The 20,712-nt window shown below is 49.2% G+C and overlaps 2 protein-coding genes across 6 annotated transcripts in view; one reads left to right on the top strand and one right to left on the bottom strand.

Moving 5' to 3' along the window:
• Window positions 1-3,012: 3,012 nt before the first annotated feature.
• RIBC2 (RIB43A domain with coiled-coils 2) lies at window positions 3,013-16,921 on the bottom strand. Of its 4 annotated transcripts, none has more exons than XM_037846545.1 (8): window positions 16,630-16,921; window positions 15,762-15,843; window positions 13,232-13,576; window positions 12,224-12,313; window positions 9,113-9,231; window positions 7,654-7,881; window positions 4,564-4,730; window positions 3,013-3,180 (listed from the first exon to the last, which is right to left on the bottom strand). In XM_037846545.1, exons 1-8 carry the CDS (start codon window positions 16,741-16,743, stop codon window positions 3,102-3,104), a joined length of 1,224 nt encoding a protein of 407 aa, XP_037702473.1. In that variant the 5' UTR covers window positions 16,744-16,921; the 3' UTR covers window positions 3,013-3,101. The 4 variants fall into 4 exon arrangements, with proteins under 4 accessions (XP_037702473.1, XP_037702474.1, XP_037702475.1 ...); XM_037846548.1 differs by lacking the exons at window positions 3,013-3,180; window positions 4,564-4,730 and adding exons at window positions 5,281-5,305; window positions 7,433-7,536; XM_037846546.1 differs by lacking the exon at window positions 12,224-12,313.
• Window positions 16,922-17,090: 169 nt separating this feature from the next.
• Window positions 17,091-20,712, top strand: part of SMC1B (structural maintenance of chromosomes 1B) — a 134,888-nt gene continuing 131,266 nt past the window's right edge. For both annotated transcript variants that reach the window (XM_037846362.1, XM_037846363.1), the window contains exon 1: window positions 17,091-17,199. In XM_037846362.1, the coding sequence (XP_037702290.1) occupies window positions 17,091-17,199 (109 nt within the window). The remainder of the gene's footprint in view (window positions 17,200-20,712) is intronic.

The following is a 20,712-nucleotide window of genomic DNA, read 5'->3' on the forward strand; positions in this document are numbered from 1 at the left end:
TGCCGTTTCCTCGGTTTACCTCATTTTCTTTACTCAATAATCAACCCCCCTTTTTTCTTTTCTCACTCCGCTATGGGTAATCGTCTATCTGCACGCCAAGCACCCCAAGTTCGCGCTCTAGCAGGTCTCCTAGACACACATCGCTGTAAGGTGTCTGTCCGGCAGCTGCAAGTATACTGGGACCTCCTGCTGCCCTTTAACCCATGGCTCACCACTTGCCATCTTTGGGACCCTGTTACTTATGATCGCCTTATTGATCGGGTCACCAACGCCATGGAACATGAGAACAAGCGCTTCCCTCCTGGCTTGCTCCCCACCTTAATAACCGTCCGCTCCTGCCTTCAAGGCTCCCTCCCCCCTGATCGAGGCCCCATTAAATCCAAGGAGGCCCTATCAACCCAGTCAACAGATTCAGACAGCGATACTAATGTAGACCACGATTCGGACACAGAGTCCTTAGTCGAGCAGATTAACAATGCGCTCGAAGTGACTCCCAAAAAACAAAATAACACTGAGCCTCGCCAAGATGGCGAACTTCCTCCTCCTCCTTCTTCTTCCATCGAGGGGAGGAAGTGCTCCGGCGATGACGTCAGCCCTAAGCTGGGCCGGAAACCGCATGCGCTTTACCCCGCCCTTTCACAGGGCGGAGCTAGTCCGCCATCTTATGCCTTAAACCCCGCCCTTTCACAGGGTGGAGCTAGTCCGCCATCTTGTGTCTTAACCACGCCTACCGCGCCGCCATCTTGCGACGCTTGGGGCCTCCCACTTCCGCCTCCCCCTCCGGCGAGCTCCCCCTTGGAGCCACTGCCGGCAGCTGCCGCCGCTCCTCCCACCCTGCCGACTAACAACCCCTGGCTGCCTTCTACACCTCAAGGCAACTCTTGGGGCAACGCTCCCCCTACCCCCACTCCCGCGCCAAGCCCTCTGCAAGCGCGTCCTCCTTTCTCTCGTGCTTTTCGCTGCTTTCCTCTTAACCTTACCCCCACACCACAGAAACCGTATGACTGGTATCCCATTGACTCTGATACTATTAAGCAGCTTCGCAGGGCCGTCAAGGAGGACGGGTTAGGTAGCCCATACGCTTCCCAAATACTGCAGGATCTCGGCATGGACTTTTGCATCCCCCAAGACTGGGCCTCGCTTGCCCGTTCCATTCTTAATCCCGGCCAGTTTGTTGATTGGCGTGCTCACTTCCAGGCGGAAACAACTAAGCAAAGTGAGCAAGACGCAGCCACTGGAGTCTATCATCACCCCGAAGCCTATCTAGGCATGGGAGCGTTTATAAATGCATCTGCCTATATTAATGCACCTGCCACCTTTTGGCCTATCCTTTGGGGAATCGCCTTACAAGCGTTTGCCAACTGCTCTGCCTGTCGGCCTAATAAATTCACCAAGCTCTTCCAGGAGCCGAGTAAGCCTTTCGCCACCTTTGTCTCCAGAGTCGAAGAAACCTGCGCTCGAAAGAATTGTCCAGCTTGTAAGGAAACAAACGGATGCTATTTTCTCCTCGTTCGTGCAAGTCCAGTACCAGCAACTCGCCACCTCTGACGCTCCCTACTCCGAGATGACAACCAACCCTCCGCGACCTCACCGCCACCGGTCAACCCGCCGACCGCGAGGCCCTTCTCGATCGTCTGAACATCGCACCAACCTCGAGCTCCAGCTTCTCTGAACCTCCAACTTTAAACCCCCCACCCTCGTCCATCCCGCAAGCAGCAAGGCCCCTGTCGAGCACCCGGGCGCCACACCAACGCCGAGCTCCAGCCTCGCTGAGCCACCGTCAACCCCTTTTTCCCCTCCCCGGCCTCCCCCTTCCCTCATCCCTTAGCGGGCCTCTCCGGTAAGCTTCTTCCTTTAATTAGAAAAGAAGGGGGAAATGCGGGACACTGATTACGTGCTTCAACTTGGCGGGCCTGGGCTGGGGGACCTGATCAGCCCCTGGGGAAGGTGGTGGGCACGGGCGACAGCGCCCTCCGCAGCCCCCCCGGGCCTGGGAAAGTGAGGCCGGAGGCAGGCCCCATTTCCTCACCCAAAATAACACTGTTAGGGGAGGCTTGCCGGAGGGAACCGCCTTTTCCCCACCCCCTTATCTTGCCCGGACACTCCCCGTTGCCAGTGCAACTCCCATTACCACCAGTGCGCATACATTGTTGCCAGACACCGTTACCGGAGCAACTCTCGCCCCTTTTCAATCAACCTCCGTGCCCTCTCAGAACCAATCCAAGCCTTTAACCTCTACAGCTACCCCGCCCTCTAAACGCCCGATATAAGCTTGTACTCTCCCCTAATAAACTCTCTTGGCTTCTTCACCCTAAAAGAACCGTGTCCCGCCTGTTCCTTTCTCGCCGCCCTCCATACTTTGCCCGCCTACGCCGGGGACCGGGCCCAGTCCCCCGCCTCGCCCTCGCCTCCGGGAAAGAGCCCCCGCCGCCGGTACCCTCCAGGCAGTTCTGAGAGCCTGGGATTTGGCAACCGGCCGCCACCTCCCCCCCCGAGACGAGTCAACTGCGACCGCACTTGGGCCTCTGTTACTGGGAGTCAGCAGAGTGAGGTGGTTGAGAGCCAGACTCCACGGGTTCAAATCCCAGCCACCCCACTTCCTGGAGGCATGATCTTGAGCAAGGCTGTCACTCAGGCTCTCCTTGGGTAACATGTGCTAGAAAGATGCCAACACCGCCTGCTGTGAGAATCGAATTAGTTAATTTCACAGGAAGCATTTAGGACACAATGCCTTGCACATGGTTACCACTTATGTCAGCTATTGCAGCAGCTGAACCAGTGTGAGTTATACATGAGCCCAGCTCAAACATCATTTTCTGTCTCGAGTCATCCTTAGTAGAGCTTGTCTGCTTGATGTCTGTATCCACATGCGCACAGTGTCATAGGTGTTCTAGAGACATCCACTGAAGTACAGTGAACAGAAACCAGGGCTCCTCACAGACATACAATGAGAGGTTTAACAAATGCTCCATCCACTCTGGAAAAATAAGGCTAGAGTAGTTCTGAGCCAAGGAGTATATATATATATTTAAATGTGACTCTTGAAGTTAACAACACTTCATACATAAACCATGCAGAGGTGAATGAGGGTCTTGTTTTCATCATCGACTTCTTGTATTAAATTGTGTGAAATAGTCTTCTGTAGGACAATTTGTACAGGCTTCCTTCATAGATTTTTTCCTGATAAAACAAGGAGAAAAAAATCAGTAAATGTGTTTACTTTCTTAATATTCTTTAAAAAAAAAAAATAAAGCCAGCAAGCTTTTCATTAGTGTTATCCTAAGAATCAAGAACACATTTGAGCCCGAGTGAGCCTGAAGGCGATGGGCATTTTATACAGACACTACAATCTGACTAGGGATTGGCACCTGCAACATGTGGGGAAATCTTAAAATGAAATCATCAAGGGTGTGACTGAAAGACATTTTGCTCATTCCCTTTGATTTCTGTCAGTTCATCTCTTAATGCTCCTTTTAGCTCCCCCATCCCCAGAAAGGATGACCTAGGAGTGTAACAGACTTCTGATAATCTATATATCATCAATCAATGATTGATGATATATAGATAATTGATAGATGGATAAATAGGTGGATGGATGGATAGATGATAGATCAATAGATAAGACAGATACATAGATGATAGATGGATAGATAAATAGATGGATGGATGGATAGATAGATGATAGATACGTAGGTGATGGATAGATAAATAGAGGGTTAGATGGATATATATCTAATGGAAAAATAAAGCTAGAATAGTTCTGAGCCAAGGAATATATATATATATATAGAAATGTGACTCTTGGAGTTTGCCACACTTTATACATAAACCATGCAGAGTTGAATATGAGAGAGAGAGAGAGAGAGAGAGAGAGAGAGAGAGAGAGAGAGAGAGAAAGTGAGAAAGTAGATAGACAGATGAGGTCTTTTTAGTTATAAGTTCACTCGTTTATCTGCATTTTGACATTTTCCTGCAGCTGGAACTTCAACCCACTCTTGAGGTCCCGTCTGTAATAAAAGAGCCTCCAGGCTCGTCCTTGGCAGGAGCCGCCCCCTCGGCCTCCGATGCCCTCCCTGCGCCTGAGGGGGGCACCGTCCTCTCCTCCGTGCCTCAGCCACGCCTCCTCTGGGAAGCCTACCCCTGCAGGCTGGGGGCACAGCGGGGGCTCTCCCGGGCTGTCTGCCCACCCACGTCTGAGCCGGCTCTGGGTCCCCAGGGCGCAGGGAGGAGTGTTTACAGGGCGAAAGCTAAGCTGAACCCATCATCCTCCCCGAGCAGAACCGGAGGTTTCCCAAGGACTGCATTTCCGACTCTGGGCTCTGAGACCCTCCTGTTTGGATTCCTTACAAGGAGGAGGCTGTGCCATGGCTCCAAACCACTGCAGCACGTGGGCCTCCGGTGAAATGTGCCACCAAGGGGTCCCCGGCCCTTTGGGTGGGAAAGGTGGGGGAGGCTGTGCCCCCCCCCCCCACTGCGCGCCCCCAGCCCCGCTCGGGCCTCTCCTTGGTCTCTGCCCCGCACCCCACCACGCCGTCCCTCCCCGGCCCCCACCCCGGCGCTCACCGCGAACGCTGCTCCCGGGCCAGGCAGAGGTTGCTGCTGTCCAGGGCCCGGCGCAGGTCGCGTTGCTGCCGCTGCTGCTGCCGCTCCATCAGCAGGGTGGCGCGGGCCCGCTGGACCCTCCGCCGGTCCCAGTCCAGGGCCCGCTGGCGCTCCTCTTCCTGGAGCCTCTGCAGGAGGAGGGGAGACTCAGCCAAAGCGCCCGGAGGGATCAAAGCGGAGTCCAGGCCTCTCGTCCTACAGAGGGGGGAGACTGAGGCTCGGGGGCAGGGACACCCCCAGCCTGCCACCATTCCAGGCGGCTGAGCCACTTCTCACCCCTGCGAGGTGCTAGCCTAGGGAAAGGACAGCAAGGGCTCAATTCTGGGGGTGCCGCTCCCCTCCGGGTGCGGCCCCAGGCAGGTGATCTCCGAGTGGGTCAACAGTCAGAGACCAGCCCCTGGGACACCAGCGTGGGGCGTGCAGCGGGCAGCTCAACCTGGCTGGAACGGGGACTTTTAGAACACACGGCTGCTGCAGCCCCAGCCTGCAACAGGGGGGTCACCACCATGGGGGGCCCCAGCCCGGCCACTGAAGGTCTGCATTGCGGCTCATTCCTCATTGCACCCCAGCTCCCTCTTTAAAAACCAGGGAGCCCTGGAAGAGGGGACCGGATAGGATGGAGGGAGGGGATCGCCCCCCTGAGAGAGCAAACAGTTCCATCTTGTCATCGAAAGCTGGCACTGCTTCATTAGCTCGTCCTTTCCTAAGGGGCAAAGGGAAGCAAGAGTGGGTGGGCCGCCAGCGGAAGAAGAGTTGTCCTTCCTTCCACCTCTGTCACCTCTGTGCGATGGGCAGGGTGGGCGTGCCCAGTGGCCCCCAGGCCTGGGTCACTGGCCTCCTGGAGGGGGCAGGGCGGGACAGGCCCCAGCCCCCACCTGGGGATTGAAAGGCAGGTTTACTCCTGGGGGGCATGTGGCTCAGCTCCCCCGCACCCCAGTTTCCTCACCTGTAACATGAGGCCACTCACAGCCGCCCTAGGTCATTACAAGATGCTTTGGTCAAGGATACAGCATGACATGGGGGCACACTCACCCCAGACTAAGAGGAAGGCAGACAAACAACTACTCTGCATGATGTCAGTTTTAAAATTATCTCTGTGCACAGAGAAAGAGACAGGGCAGAAGGACACCAAAAGGTGCGTGGGGGAGGGGTGGTGTGTTTCTGGGAGCTGGGGCTAGTGTGGTATTTAGCTTCTTCTCTGTGCTTGTCTGTCTTGCTAGTTTTCTACAGCGGGCATGTGTTACTCTGAGAACCAGATGGGACAGACAGCCGGGCTCCTTGCCAGGCTGTCCTGGGATTGCGGTGCGGGTGGTGAGGGCTGAGCAAAGGCGACCTCTCCCTGTGTCCTCACTCCAACATCAGTGGCTGTTCCACCCGGGGCTGCTTCCTGAGCTAGTGGCCCCCGATGGCCTCCAGGCCCCAGCCACCCCTGCAGCCTTCTCTCCCACACATGCACACCTCTGGGCACCACCTGCGCCTCATGCCCTCATCCTCCTGCCAGCTAGGAAGCTCACACGCAACTGTGCCACCCACCGCCCTACCTGGCAGTCCTCTCCCAGCCCGTGGGGCAGTCCTGCCCATTCTAGAAAGTTTTAGAAACTCTTCCAGACTCTCCCCTGCCATCATCCTTAATGGATTCAACATTCACCCTTTCCCTGACTTCTTGGTTCTTTCTCCTCCTCTTCGACCATCTGGTCCTGACTCTTTAGCTACTCACTTCCCTGGGCACATCCTAGCAGTGGTTCTGGAACTTGAGCAGAAGTCAGAACCCCCTGGAGGGTGGGCTCAGCCTCTGACCCTGTGGCCCCACAACACAGTTTCTGACTCGGGGGGTCTGGGGCGGGGTCTGAGGAACCGTATCTCTCCCAAGTTCCAGGTGACACTGATGCAGCAGATGCCCACTTGAGAACCTCTGCCCTTGACCTCGTCATTATCTATAAAGCCACCCTCCCTCGTCTCAACTTCAGGCGTCCCATTCACCATCACTATGAGCTCCCTTTCCGGTTCTCTCTCTAGCAACCCAATCCCAACAATTATTCCATCCCACCATGACCGACAAGCCACCGACCACTGTGCCCCTTCCATCCTTGTTTCCCTCCTTCTTCAGCCCAGCTTCTGTTACAAGCAGCATCCCCTCTGCAGTCATCGTCAGTACCCGGGAGCCCCTTGCTTGGTTGTGATTTCCACTCCCCCTTCCAATCTGCTCTTCTCACCATCTGCCTACCACTGAAAATGCCAACTCCATCCTTCTAGTTGTTCAGGCCAAAAGGCCTGCTGTCATCCTTGACTCCACTCCTGTCATGTGCCACACCCAATCCATCAGGCAATCTTCAAAACAGACCCAGGATCCAACCACACCTCAGCACCCCCTCCCTGGCCTACCCAACCTCATCGCTCACCTTGACCCCTGCCACGGTCTCCGAGAGAGCTCACTTCTTCCCCCTGGCCCCAGAGAGGCTACTTTCAACACAGTACAAAGCGAAGAGGGCTCCTTTTAAATTGAAAGTCAGATCATGTCACCCCTCTGCTCAAGATCCCCCAAAGCTCCTCACTCAGCCAAAGTTGACCCCAGTGGCCTGCCAGGACCTCGACCCTCCGCCGCTCGGACCTCGGCTCCTGCCCTCGCCCCTCACTCTGCTCCAGGCACCCTGGCCTCCTCGCTGGCCTCTGAAAGGGTCAAGCATGGTCCTGCCCCGAGGCCTTTGCCCTTGCTGACCTTCCTGCCAGGCTCACCTGCCCTCACATGTCTGAATGGCTCGCTCTCTCCCTGCCTTTGGGTCTTTGCTCAAATGTCCCTTCTCATGAGCCCTCCCCAAGCAACGTCCTTTACCTAGAGCTTTACTTTCCCAGCCCTGCTGCAGCATCACCAGTGATGTGATTATTTGGCCCTTGCCATCTCCCCTGACCAGAACACAGGTTCCTTGAGGGCAGCTTCTAGGACCAAGCATAAGAGCAGGTGTAAGTAGATGAGTGTGTGGGGGGCCATCGGTAACCCCAGAAGCTGGGTCTGTGGGCTCTGCCAGCAGGGGTGGGGGCAGGGGGGGAAGGTACCAGTTTCTCCTGGATTTGCTGTTTCTGAATGATGCGGATCTGCTCCAGCTGCTCCTGGTTCATGCCCTTCCAGCGGTCTGGAACCACGCGGTGGGGCCCGAAGGAGCTGGCTGCCTGCTGCGGGTTCTCGGAGAGCAGGTCCCCACGCAGGAGGTTTGAGATCTCGGCCAGGTTGTCCTCTTGTTCTTGGTTTTTCTCTCGCTTTTTCTTTTCTGCTGACTCCAAAGCCTAAATAGGGGAAGTCATGAAGGAAGATGCTACAAGTCCCTCCAGGAGGATTTTGAGGCAGAGGCTGGCCCTGGAGGGAACAATGCTCTAAAGGGCAGCCCGGCAGCTGGGGCAGAGGTGGGGGACATGTCAGGCATGGATGTGGGGAGGGCCCTGGACCCCTGGTGGCCTGGGTGGTGCTTGAGCGGGGTGGGGTAGATAAGAGAATCATGACCTCTTGGCTGTACATATAAGAGCTCAGGTCTTTGTTTGCCCCAGTTCACCAAAGCAGGGAGCCTTCCAAGGCTAGGATGCCATCCCCCACAGGCTTGGCCCCTGCTCCAGGAGAGGGCTCCGTGTCCCCCCTCGTGGGCCTGGCAACCCTTAGACATCTGGGCTGCAGAGAACACCCGGTAAAATGATTCACAACAGGGACAACTTCTAAGAGCAGAAAATACATTGTCATCCCAGTGCTCCTGATACACTTCAGTCACAGGCCCTGAGAACAAATAAGTCCCCGGTCAAATCCCTGCTCAAGCAGGGTGGTGAGTGGAGGCAGAGCCCTGGCATTTTCTCTGTTCTTGGTCCAGCATCCACTTTTGAGTGTATACTCCCATCAGCAGAACATTTTAAAGTTTGTTTCTCTGATATATTTAGTTCACAATGTAGTACAACTGGACCACAATATAGTACATGTTTTATAAAACACACAGACACATGGGAATTTAAAATGATGAGGTTAAAAATAGACATGAAGCAAAGTTCTAGTATTTTCTTCCTGCTCCCCGATGAATCCCCAGCTTGCATAGCCTACTTTGGAGACCACAGTTGTAGTCAGCCAGTTACTCTGATAAACCAACCAGGCCAAGCCCCCTCATCCCACCCAGGAAATATAACTGTAGTTTCCAAGAGCAGTGAGTTGGAGGGGCAGGAAAGTGGAACTCGGGGTGGAGGGAGATTCCTTTAACGAGAGTCTATTATATATATATAACTCTGGGAGGAGGTAAGGAGGAATTGAAACCAGGGCTACCTGTACCCTGAGTCAGAGCAGTGCGGATGCCGATGTCACTGTCCTCTTAGAAGGCTACTTTTGCCAGGTTTCCCTCCTGTCCCATTTCCATAACCGGCACAGGTGAGGTCAGTAAGGAGCAGGGCCGGGTCAGGGTCTGGGTGCGGTGGAGACGATGGGCTGCGCTCTATCCACACACTGGGGACCCCGGGCCACCCTCCCACTGCACATGGGCCCGGGTACCTGGTTCTTGTTGAACTCTTTCACAGAGGCGCAAACTGCCGTTCTGGTGGCACTCTCCAGGTCCTGCAGGTGCCTGGCGGTCTCGTCAAACTGCAGCCTGGTCTTCGTGTAGAGGTCCTCTGGAAGGGAGCAAAAGGCCGTGGGGCCGAGGCACCCACCCAGGGCACTTCCCAGGGGGCCTTCCCAGGCTGCGGAGCCGCACTTCTTAGCAGGCCCTCAGCCACAGGATCGGGCATAATAACAACGTCAGGACCTGCCCTGGAAGGCTCTTGTCAGAGTTAGAGGAGTTGATTCGGGTAAAGCCCTTAGTCCAGGGCCCACACTCAGGAAGGGCTCAATGGGGGTGAACGATGAGCCGACTATGGACTGGTGATGTCTGCTATGGTTTAGTGATGTCTGGTATGGATTAGCGATGTCTGCTGTAGCCTGGGCAGGGGGTGCTGGCCCCTGCCTGCCTTGCTCTATTGGGGTGGGGGCAGCTACATCTCTCCAGTGCAGTTATACAATTTGTGCAAGGGTTGGGGGGAGCCCAGGGAATCCGGTGGGCTCCATGTAGGAGGTGATGGCTAGGTAGTACGACTTTGACAGGTAAAGGAGGAGGGGGAGAAAGGGTCGAAGTGGAGGGGCCAAACAGCAAAATGTCAAGATTCCAAGTCAGATAGAGCAGGCTGAGGTGCCAGCCCCCACGCCTCCTAGCTCTGTTATCCTGAACTACTACTTAACCCCTCCGAGCCTCTGACCTCACCTGGGAGGCAGGACACTACTTTACAGTGTTGTTACATGAAAAAAGGAGAAGTCATTGGTCCCAAGTTTCTTCACCTGGTGTTTGTGTACCGTGCGCCTCCACGTTATCTCCAAAACCAAAGCATTGAGTTTCCGGCCTCTGCTCACCTTCAGCCTCATCTCTTCATTGATTCATTTAATAACAAATAATAAGAGTCTAACGTGGCTGAATTTGTATACTTGAAAGTGGTTAAAATGGGAAATTTACCACAATTAAAAATATATTTTAATTTAAGGGTCTAACATCTCATTAGGAATATAGTATACAGTGGTGAAAAAAACCATAAAGAGTATTTCTGCCTTCCTGGAATTTACTCTCTAGGAGATGTCAGACAAAAAAAAATAATAAACCTCAAAATAAATATATTATTACAAATTATGCTAGTGCTGTAGAGGAAAAGAAAAGGATGCTAAGAGACAAAATGCTGGGAACACCTGATTGGGTATTTGGGGGATGGGAAGATACAGCTTCTCTCAGAGACAATGACAGTTAAGCTGAGACCCAAAGGACAAAAGAAGCTGGGCAGAGAGCAGGGGCAAAGTTTCCGAAGTGGGAAAGGAGTTGGCATGTTGCAAAATTGAAAGAAAGCCAAAATAGCTGGAACCTAGTAAATGGAATGAGGGCTGTAAGTTATATTGGAGGGGTGGGCAGAGGCTGTTGGGAGGATTTGACATTTCATTCCATGTGCAGTGGGAAGCTATTAGAGGGTGGGGGGGGACACTGTTAAACTTACCATTGTTTTAAAAGTATCAGTCGGACAGCTGTGTTGAGAATGGACAGGAGGAGTGCAAGAGAGGAAGTGGACAATTAGCAAGCAGTTGGCAGTGGTCCGTCTAGGTGAGAAAAGTGATGGCTTGCCTTACAGTGCTCGCCACAGAGATGGAGAGACAAGGACGGTTCAAAATTTATTCAGAATGTAGAAAGGACAAGACTTGAAGATGGGCTGGAGACAAGTCTGAAGGAGCAAGGAGGTTCAAGGAGGACTTCCAGATTTCTGGCTTGATTAAGGAAAGGAAGTGCCATTTTTGGAGGGGAGAAAGATGGAAGGAGAAGTTGATCCAGGTGAGGAATTCAAGGTTAGTTCTCAATGTGTTGTGAGATGTGTGGTGGGATGTCCAGAAGGCAATTGGAGAACCAAGATAAAAGCTCCCGGCTGGAGATGGAAATGTGGAGCACCTGGGAGATGGGTGTGGTTTAAACCCTGTGAGTGGATGATCTCAACAAATATCTATCTATGTGCCAGGAGGTAACGATACAGCAGTGAACAACACAGACCAAATATCCTCTCTTCATTGAGTTTACAATGTGGCACTGGGGAGAGGCCCGACAAATACATAAACTGTACACTATGCCAGTGAGAAAAATAAGGGAGAAAAATAAAGCCAGGTAAGGGATGGGGAGTGTGGGGGTGAATGGAGAGCCCAGGGTGGCGATTTTAAGTAGGGTGCTCAGGGAGGCCTCACCCACATTTTAGCAAAGGCCTAAAGGAGGAGAGGGGGGAATCCAGGCACATGATCTGGGGAGAGAAGTTTCCAGGCAGAGAAACAGCAGGTGCAAAGGCCCTGGGCAGGAGTGCTAGCAGCAGCGAGGAAGCATGATGTGGCAAGGACGGAGTCGGAAAAGGGCAGAGCGGGAGGAGATAAGGCCAGACCCTGAAGATCTCGTGGGTCACTGAAATGGATTTGGCTTTGAAGCTGGGTGAATTGGAAGCTATCAGAGGGTTTTGAGCAAAAGGTTTGCCTTAAGTTTTAGCCCAGGGTCACTCTGATGCTGGGTTGATGACAGATGGAGGGGATGAGGGCAGAAGCAGGGAGACCCGTTAGTTGGAGAGATGTTGGTGGCTCTGCAGAGTGGTAATGGTGGAAGTGGTGAAAAAGCAGCTGATTTGAGATGCTTTGCTGATGGGCTGGATGTGGCATTTAAGAGAAAGAAAGGAGTCATGATGGGCTGCAAGGCGGAAGATCAGGTTTTGGGGGAAGATCAAGTGTGTGTTACTGGGCTTGTATTGATCCTGACATGTTTATTAGACATGCAGGAGCAGTTAGATGGCCAGAGGCAACCAGATTTTTGAGTCTGGATTCAAGGAAGAGACCAGGTCAGAGATGTAAATTTTTGAAGTAATGGCCTCTGGGTGACTAGATAAAATAACTAAGGGATATGCTTTGTGCCAGAGGAGAGGCCCAGGGAGTGCTGGTGGCCCACGACATCTAGCAGTTGGGAAGATGAGCAGAAGCCAAAGGAGGAGTCTGCACAGGAGGAGAACCAGGGTGAGGGTGGGATCCTGTAAGCCAAGACAAACAAAGGAGGAAGCTTGATCAGTGCATCACCTGCTGCTGACGGGTCAAGATGAAGACTGACAGCTTGGCCTGGGCGGCACGAGGTCATCCAGAGCAGTTTCGGTGGGACCAGGTGTATGTCTGTGGGGGGTGGGGGGTGGGGTGATAAGGCTGAAGTGTGTGGGTTCAGGGAGAAAGGGAGATGATGATTTGGGAGGTGTCACTCATTGAGAGTAGAGAGAGAAAATAAGGTCTAACATAAGCTCTGAACTTGTAACATTTAGAGATCTGGCCGGGAGGAGGATGAGCTGACCACAGAGATGGCAAAGAAACAGCCAGAGAAAGCAGCTCAGGAAGGTGGGAGTGCTTTGCTTCTGATCACATCTCCCTATTTGTCTCCTGATGGACCTCCTTCATTATTTCATTACGCGTTTACAGGCTCCCTGTGGGCAGGAGTGTGGTCTTTCTTGTGGTGGTCCCAGCAGTTAGAACAGAGCCTGGCCCCGGTAGATAGCAGGCTCAAATGCTGCTGTGGTGTGTGGGTGAAGAGGATGGAAAAGCAGAAATGCCCCTGACCTAGGGAGACCAGGATTTATCAGCCCTTGTGCAGCTCCCTCAAGGAGAAAGGCTGTTTTCATGCCTCTGGGCCTTTGCCCAAGAGGTTCCCTGGGCCTGGGGAGTCCTGGGGAGCTCAGGTGACCACTGTGCTCTGCCTGGACCACTGTGATCCCCCTCGGGGACTTGTACCATGGCCCCATGGACACTGGGCTGGGCCTGGACGATACGCGTCCATCCTCCCCAGGAGACTGGGTGCACCTTGAGGGCAGGGGCCGGTTCCAAGTTACCTCTGTGTCCCAGCACCCAACCAGGCCCTGATACAGAGCCCACCCTCAGAAAGCATTTCCCGGATGACTGATGGGTGACTGGAGGTTCATTCCCGGAGCACAGGCTTCCGACTTCTCCTTTTTCCCTACATAGCCAACGTAGGACCTCAAAAGACCTAGGGGTTGATTTGTTGAGGAAAGTATTGGGGCCGGTTTGTCTTTCATGTAACTTTACCTGCAAATTTGTGGTCAGCTTGGGCATTCTTCCATTCTCTTTGTTGTTGTAAGGACCATTCTCTGTTTTGTTCCTCTTGGAATTTCTTCCTCTCATGGAAGTTTAAATCCTCTCCCATGAATTTCTGCATTCCCGATATTGTGTTCCGAACATCATTATCTGACTGCCGGGCAGGAAGATCTTTCCTTAGAGCTAGGGGGTCAGACAGATCAAATTCACGGCGAGTTTCTGGCATCTGAAAGTTCTGCTGGAAGTTGTTGATAGCTCTACAGAGATTTTTCTTATCTCTCCTTTCCCGGTTTTCTAATATGCACATGATTTTGTCATTTTGCCTCATTTCAGCAGCTAGAAGAGATATAGCATATCCATAAGCTTAAGATTCAGAGGAGAAAATTAATTTGAATCCACTTTTTAAAATAACTTTTAATGATTATAAAAGTAATACAAGTCTCCAGAAAGGTAATACAACCATAAATGGATTAGTAGTCTGAATATACAAAGAATACCTACAAATCATTTACAAAAAGCAAACAACCCAACCAAAAATTGGACAAAGGATAGCATAATGGTTAAGTTCCTGTGGCAACTTGGCTAGGTTACGATGTCCAGTTGTTTGATTAAACAAGCACTGGACTGATTGTTGCTGTGAGGACATTTTGTGAATTTAAATCATCAGTAAGTTGGTTACATCTACGGCTGATGACATCTACAGTCAAAAAAGGAGACTGCTTTCAGCAAACATCTTCAGAGATGTCTCATTCAATTGGTTGAAGGCCTTAAAAGGAGAAGGGATGATTTCAGCAGTCAGAAGGGAGAATTTCTATCTTAACTTCAGCCAGCAGGCTTCTCCCAGGGAATACATTGAAAACTTCATCAGAGTTCCCTGCTTGCAGCCTGCCCTGTGAAATTCAGACTTGCCAATCTCCACAGCCATGTGAGCCAATTCCTGTAATAAATCTCATAATTTTAATATTACATTTATCTGGTTAGTTCTGTTTCCCTGGAGTACATTAACTAATACAGAAAGTAAGAGGAAAATCAATTAAAAAAGAAAACCTGAATGATCAATAAACTTATGAAAAGATGACCAGCTTTACAAGATGGGAAACATCCAATGAATTGGCAAAATATTTAAAAAGATAGTAATAGCAAGTGTTAGTAAGAATGTGGGGAAACAAGATCTCTCATTCACTGCTTGTGGGTACACTTGTAAATTTGGCAAGCAATTTGTCAGTATCTCAAAAAACTGTAAACACTGTACCCTACAGCTCAATTCCACCTCTAGGTATCTCCCACACATGGGCACTAGGAAATGTAGACATGGGAATGGATAAATAAACCCTGGTTAATTCATATAATAAAGCACCATAAAACAATTCAAGTGAATACTATATATGTAGATCACTAATTAATTCAAAAATGTAATGCTGAGTGAAGAAAAATGTTGAAAATATATTGCAACATGATACCATTTATGAAAAATTTTAAAACAAAATAATTCTCTATGTTGTTAAGGATACATACATAACTAGTACAAATGCAAAAAATGTACATGGGAATGATTGGCACCCTGGAGGAGGAAGGAAGGGGAAAATGATGAGATAGGGAGGGATTTAGCTGTACACACACACACACACACAGGCATTTAATTCTCAAAAAAAAAAAAATTCTTAAAGTAAGCTATCTGAAGCCAGTTTGGCAAAATGTTGCCATCTAGTCTGGTAGTAGATAGATATGTATCACTCTTTTTTTTAAGTTTGAATTTTTTAATAACTGAAACTAAAGAGGGTAAAAGTGTGCAGAAAATGCAGACAATCATGAAGAAGAAAATAAACTTCACTCATAATTCCATCACCCCAATATCACCCCTGTTAACATTCTGGTATCTTTCCTTATGGTCCTTTTCTATGCTTTTTTTTTTAAACCTAATTGATAACCCACATTATACACAATTTTGTATCTTCCTTTTTTTTCTATTTCAAAACTCCTTATGGTATTAAAAAAATAAGTTGAAATTGTTTGGCATGATGGGGGAAATGAATTATAGTTGAAATTTTGACCTAAGACTTGGAATATTAAGTGGATTAAATCCATCTCTAAGTCAGCTCAGGAGTGTGAGCTCAGGAATGTGTGTGTCTGGTCTAAATGCAGGACATTATGCTGTGTATAGCTGTTCTCCATGGAAGGTTTTCAGCTTTTTGGCTGTGTGTGTGTGTGTGTGTGTGTGTGTGTGTGTGTCTGTGTGTGTGTGTGTCTGTAAGGCTCTTCATATCCAATTTTTTTAAGAAACAGAAAAATACAATTTATCCTTAAAAGATAGTTCCCACAATACACATTAGAATTCATATAGCTGTTTTTTTTCTCTTAAGAGAGGAAGAATCAGCTCAGGTTAACTGAGTACAAGAAATTGTGAGATTGTAAAAGGAGAAAGAGTGGAAATGACAAATTTTTACACATGTGAAGAAACGAGAACTAGGGTCTAAAGACACTCAGCCATAAACCGTTGGCTAGGTGTCCTGGAAATGCTCACCAAAGGTTTCGTCTCTAGCTTTTTCAGTTGCTTCTTTTATCTTCTGGTCGTGAACCTGAACATCCCAGGCTTCTGGGTCTCCCTGGGAATGGAAAACCAGGGGAGAGGGATTAGAGCCAGATGTAGTAGTCACTGTAAGTGAGCTTAGGTACACAACAGGACACTTCATGCCTGGATGCCTTTGCTTACAGCTGGTTCTTCAGTCTCTACTCTTAACTTTCCCCAGACTTTCCTTCTCAGAACGCTGCTTAGGCACCACCTCCTCCGGGAAGCCTTCTCTGACTCCCCCTCTAGCCCTGACGGTCCGTGCTCCTGCGGCACGCTGCGTGCCCCTCCCTCACGCTACTTATCCCACTGCATTTTAATAGGTTTGTTTTCCTGCCTGCTTCTTCCACTGGATCATGAGCTTTGCCAGGTCGGGGACTGCTTCATTCCTCATCTCCTGAGCCGGGTTCAGGCTTGCCACAAAATAGGAACTCCATGGGCATTTGTTAAATGTGTGGACAGGAAGAAAACTCCGGCAATGTGGAAAATCTGGCTTTGAGAGAGAACCGCATTCTAGTCCGCGTTTCGCCACTAACTCCAGGCAAGTCCCTTCTCAGCTCCGGGATTTAATTTGCCCATCTGGCAAATGACAGGGTTGCATTTTTTAGTATGTTAAGGTCTCTACCATTCTCTGCAAATTCAATACAGCGAACTACTCCCCCCATGCACCACCATCCCCGGTCCCCGGCAAAGCTTGCTGCTGCTTGCAGCCCTGCCTGGATCAAGTTTCATTCTAAGAGTTCGCCTCTTCTCTCCCCGCGCCCGCTTCTGCTCCCTCTACATTCCCCCCTGGTCCTTTTCCCTTTCTGCCCGAGGGCCTCACCCCAATGATCCTATTCCTGGCGTTGAATATCCGTTTCTGCCTGCACAACTCCGCCTGTCTCCTCTTGGACAGGGCAACTTCCTGCGCCAGGTCCTTGGGCAGCGCTACCTTCATGGCTCTGGGTATCGCAAAGAAATTCTAAGGAGTTTTAGAACATATAAAAACGAAAATAAAACAAGCTATAGCCCAGACAGGGCTGGCTTCCTTGGAGGTTAGGCAGGCGGGAGACAGGTCTGCGCCGGAGGCTTGCTTATCAGCTTTCTGCTGCTTCGCCAAGTGCTGGGAGACCCGAGTTTCCTCAAAAACGTCAACAACTCCGGTTGCTAAGCAACGAGGCTGCGCCAGCCGCGTTCTCGCGCTCGTGCTGCCGAGTGCCCACCTATCGCGAGATTTCGCGAGTCCCTTCCCGCGCTTTTCCCGCCGGCGTGTGAGGAGACGACTGAGGCGCGTTGGACGCCGCCATGGGTCGCTTGGACCTGCTGGTTGTGGAGAATTTCAAGTCGTGGCGAGGCCGCCAGGTCATCGGCCCCTTCAGGAGGTTCACCTGTATAATTGGCCCCAACGGCTCCGGTAACTGGGCCCCGCGGGACGGGAGCCCGAACGTCTCCACCCGCCGGCCCGGGCCGTCTGGGCCGTCCAGGCCTTATTTAGGCTGAGGGGACGTGAGGGCGGCTCTGCCGGCTCCGGCCTTGGCTTACCCCCCTAACCCCTACCCCCGGCATGGACGCCTGCCCTCGTCCGACCAGACCCCAGCCCTGGACCCCCGCTGCCCTGGACCCTCCTCTCCTTCGCCTTGGCTCCCCCTGCTCCGTGGGCTTCTTCCTGCCCGCCCCTCGGTCCCCTTCTCCGTCTCACCCCAAGATTAAGTGGGAGTGGGGAGCCCCTGAGGAGGTCATTGGCTCTAAAGCGCCCCCCAAAACCGTTTAATCCAGGGACCCTTCGGCGCAGGAATACAGCCGTAGAGACCTTGTTTATCCAGCTCCTACCAAATTCCTGGCCCCGCGGGTTTTGATCCTCGTAACCCCTCCTCGTGTATTTGAAGAAACTGAGGTCTGGAGGGCGGGTGAAGGGCGGCCTAAAACGTCGTGGCCCCGGGAATGTGCCTTTGGTTTTCGCGGCCCAAGTTTCCTTTCTTAGGTCAGAAAGAGATTTGAGTTGAAAGAGAACTGTTGGTCTAAGTTAATTCATTTATTTGACAGATCTGAACAGAACACTTAAATATGTGCTTCCCTGGCACACCAAATCTGGAATGCATATATAATTTTTTGGAACTGCTGGGAAATTTCCGGTGTTGCTGGTTAATTGTTTTTTCTCTATGCTAGGAATATGTGACAGAATACCTACACTTAGAATATTCACGGTTCTTGAAGATTTCCTTGCAAGTCTTATGACATAGAGGTGTAGATGGTTAGATATATGAAAAGCAAGTATAGTGCAGTGTTGATTATAAAACTTAGTAGTATGAGTGAACACTATGAAATTCTTCCATCTTTTCTGTATGTTTGAAAATTTTATAATAAAATTCTGGGGGTGGTGATAAGATCCCTTGACCCTCACTGTATCTTCAGGCAGTTGCTCCATTTTTCTTATCAGTACAGCTAAACTCTGAAAAAGTTGTCTCTACTTCCATTTTCTTCTCATTCCTCTTGATTGAGTCTCATCCTCTTGATTGATTTCTCTGCCCTATACCCCACTAAATGATGTAGAAGGTCACCAAAGATCAACGTCTTTTAAAAACCAGTGGTCACTTCTCTGTCCTCATCCTGTTTAACCTTTAACAGCATTTCGTCTATTTAAAAATAATGGATGAGGGCCTACTGTGTGCCAGGCACTGTTCTAGCTGTTTGGGATTGGACAGGGAACAGATCAGATAGAAATCCCTGCCCTTTTATAGCTTACATTTTAATGCAGGGAGACAGACAACAAAGTAAATAAAAAATTATATAGAATGTTAGAAGGTGGTAAGTTTTAAGGAGAGAGAAAAACCAAACAGGGAAGAGGAGTAGGGAATGCTGAGAGAGTGGCAGTTTTAAAGAAGGCGGCCTTGCTGGCCAGATAGCAAGGTAGGTCACATTTGATCTCTCCCACCTTGAAACACTTTGCTGTCTGGGTTTTCTCAAATCCATATTTTTTGGTATTCTGCTTCTATGGGCCCTTTTCAGTTATTGGCTGCTTCTCCCCCAGATGTCTAAAGCTTTGGAGTGTCTCTGTGTTCTTTGCCTAAGTGATCTTATCCTGTTCCACCACATTTAGTTGATGTTTTTCCTTTTACTTGTCTTTATTTTCCAAATTTCCTACATTAAGTGGTTTACTTTTCTAATCAGAAAAAAGTATTATTTTTAAAAACTGTGTTTGATAATCTAGAATGGCCACTGAATTCATAAAAGGAACCTCATTATTACAAAAGCAGTATATATGCATTGTAAAAAATTAGAAAATAAGCAAGAGTAAAAAGGAACATCATATTCCCACTGTCCAGAGGTTGCTACTCTAATATCTCAATTCTTATCTGTATAGATCTTTTCTATGCAAATTTTAAAAATGAAATGATACGTTATAAACTGTTTTGTAACTTACTGTGTTCAGACAATTGTCTTCACTTTTCTTTTTCTTTAAATGTGCATTTCATCTGATACACGGCCCAAGTTCAAATTTCCTCAATTGACCCTAAAATGTTTTTTGACCAAACCGTTAGTCCAGAATCACATATTGCATCTGATGGTTATATCCTTTAAATCTTTTTAATTTAGCACAATCCTTTTTAATTATTAACTCTGACTTATTGAATAGACTGAAAAAGTTGTCCTGCAGAATGTTTAGGCTGATTCCTTCCTTATGGTATCAATGAGTTTGTTCCTCAATCCCTTTGATTTCCTGTAAACAGTTGTTTTACCATTAGTGAAGTTGAGATTGATCGCTAGGTTAGGGCAATTCCAGTAATTTCACCATTGTAAATTATTTTCTCCTAACTGGAAAATGTAGTGTTACTTTGGCAGTGTTCAAATGTTCTCCATCAGCCATTTATCTGATTATTTTATTACCAATTAATAATCTCACCTGAATCAGAATTTCATTAAGGTTTGCATATGTAAGTTTTGCTAATCCTCTCATACTTGTTACATTCATTGGATGGTATTCTTCTGAAAAATAGAGCTTTCCTTAGTCAACTGCAGTTATATGATTAACCTAAAATACAGTTCAAACTGAAAAAGCAGAATAAGTGCTTGCTCCTTTCCTTTTAATGAATATTTTCAAAGTAAGAAGTTTAATAGCTTGATAGCTGCCTCAGATGGTGAAAATGAGATTTTTCTCTTTCTCCTTTTTTTTTTTTTTTGTTAGCATCAAGGATTTTCATTGACTCAATGTGCTTTAAAAAAAAACTTATTAGAGAAGTTGTGGGTTTACAGAACAATCATGCATTAAATACAGGCTTTCCATATACCACCCTACCAGAAACACCTTGCATTGGTGTAGAGTATTTGTTACAGTTGAGGATAGCACATTTTTATAATTGTACTGGTAATTAAAGTTCATAGTTTAACTTAGGGTTCACTGTTTGTGTAGTGTAGTTCCATGGAGTTTTAAAAATTTATTGTTACCCTATATGCAGTCTAATATTTCCCCTTTTAATCATACGCAGATATGTATTTCAGTGCTATTAATTGCATTCACAGTGTGGTGCTACCATCACCACCATCTATTGCCAAAACATTTCCATCATTCCAGAAAGGAACCCTGTACATTTTAAGCCTTAGCTTCCCATTCCCTATCCCCACCCCATCCCCTGGTAACCTGTGTTCTAGATTCTGACTCTGTGAGTTTGCCTATCCTAAATTGTTTCAAATCAGTGAGATCAGGCGATATTTGTCCTTTTGTGTCTGACTTATGTCACTCACCATGATGTTTTCAGGGTTTATCCAAGTTGTCACATGTATCAGGACTTCATTCCTTTTTGTGGCTGAATAATATTCCATTGATTGTATATACCACATCTTGTTTACTGAGGAACCCCCAACTGTCTTACATAGCGACTGCACTGTTTTACATTCCCACCGGTGGTGAATGAGTGTTCCCGTTTCTCTG

This window comes from Choloepus didactylus, chromosome 8 (assembly GCF_015220235.1).
Source record: "Choloepus didactylus isolate mChoDid1 chromosome 8, mChoDid1.pri, whole genome shotgun sequence".
NCBI classification, from domain to species: domain Eukaryota; kingdom Metazoa; phylum Chordata; class Mammalia; order Pilosa; family Megalonychidae; genus Choloepus; species Choloepus didactylus.

Bases quoted from the DNA above. Each gene is read 5' to 3' on its own strand.
- RIBC2 (XM_037846545.1), bottom strand. From the start codon at position 16,743: ATGAAGGTAGCGCTGCCCAAGGACCTGGCGCAGGAAGTTGCCCTGTCC. The intron at 15,844-16,629 runs GTGAGGCCCTCG...TTCCATTCCCAG, and splicing joins CCAGGAATAGGATCATTGGG to GGAGACCCAGAAGCCTGGGA. The intron at 13,577-15,761 runs GTGAGCATTTCC...TATCTCTTCTAG, and splicing joins AGCTAGAGACGAAACCTTTG to CTGCTGAAATGAGGCAAAAT.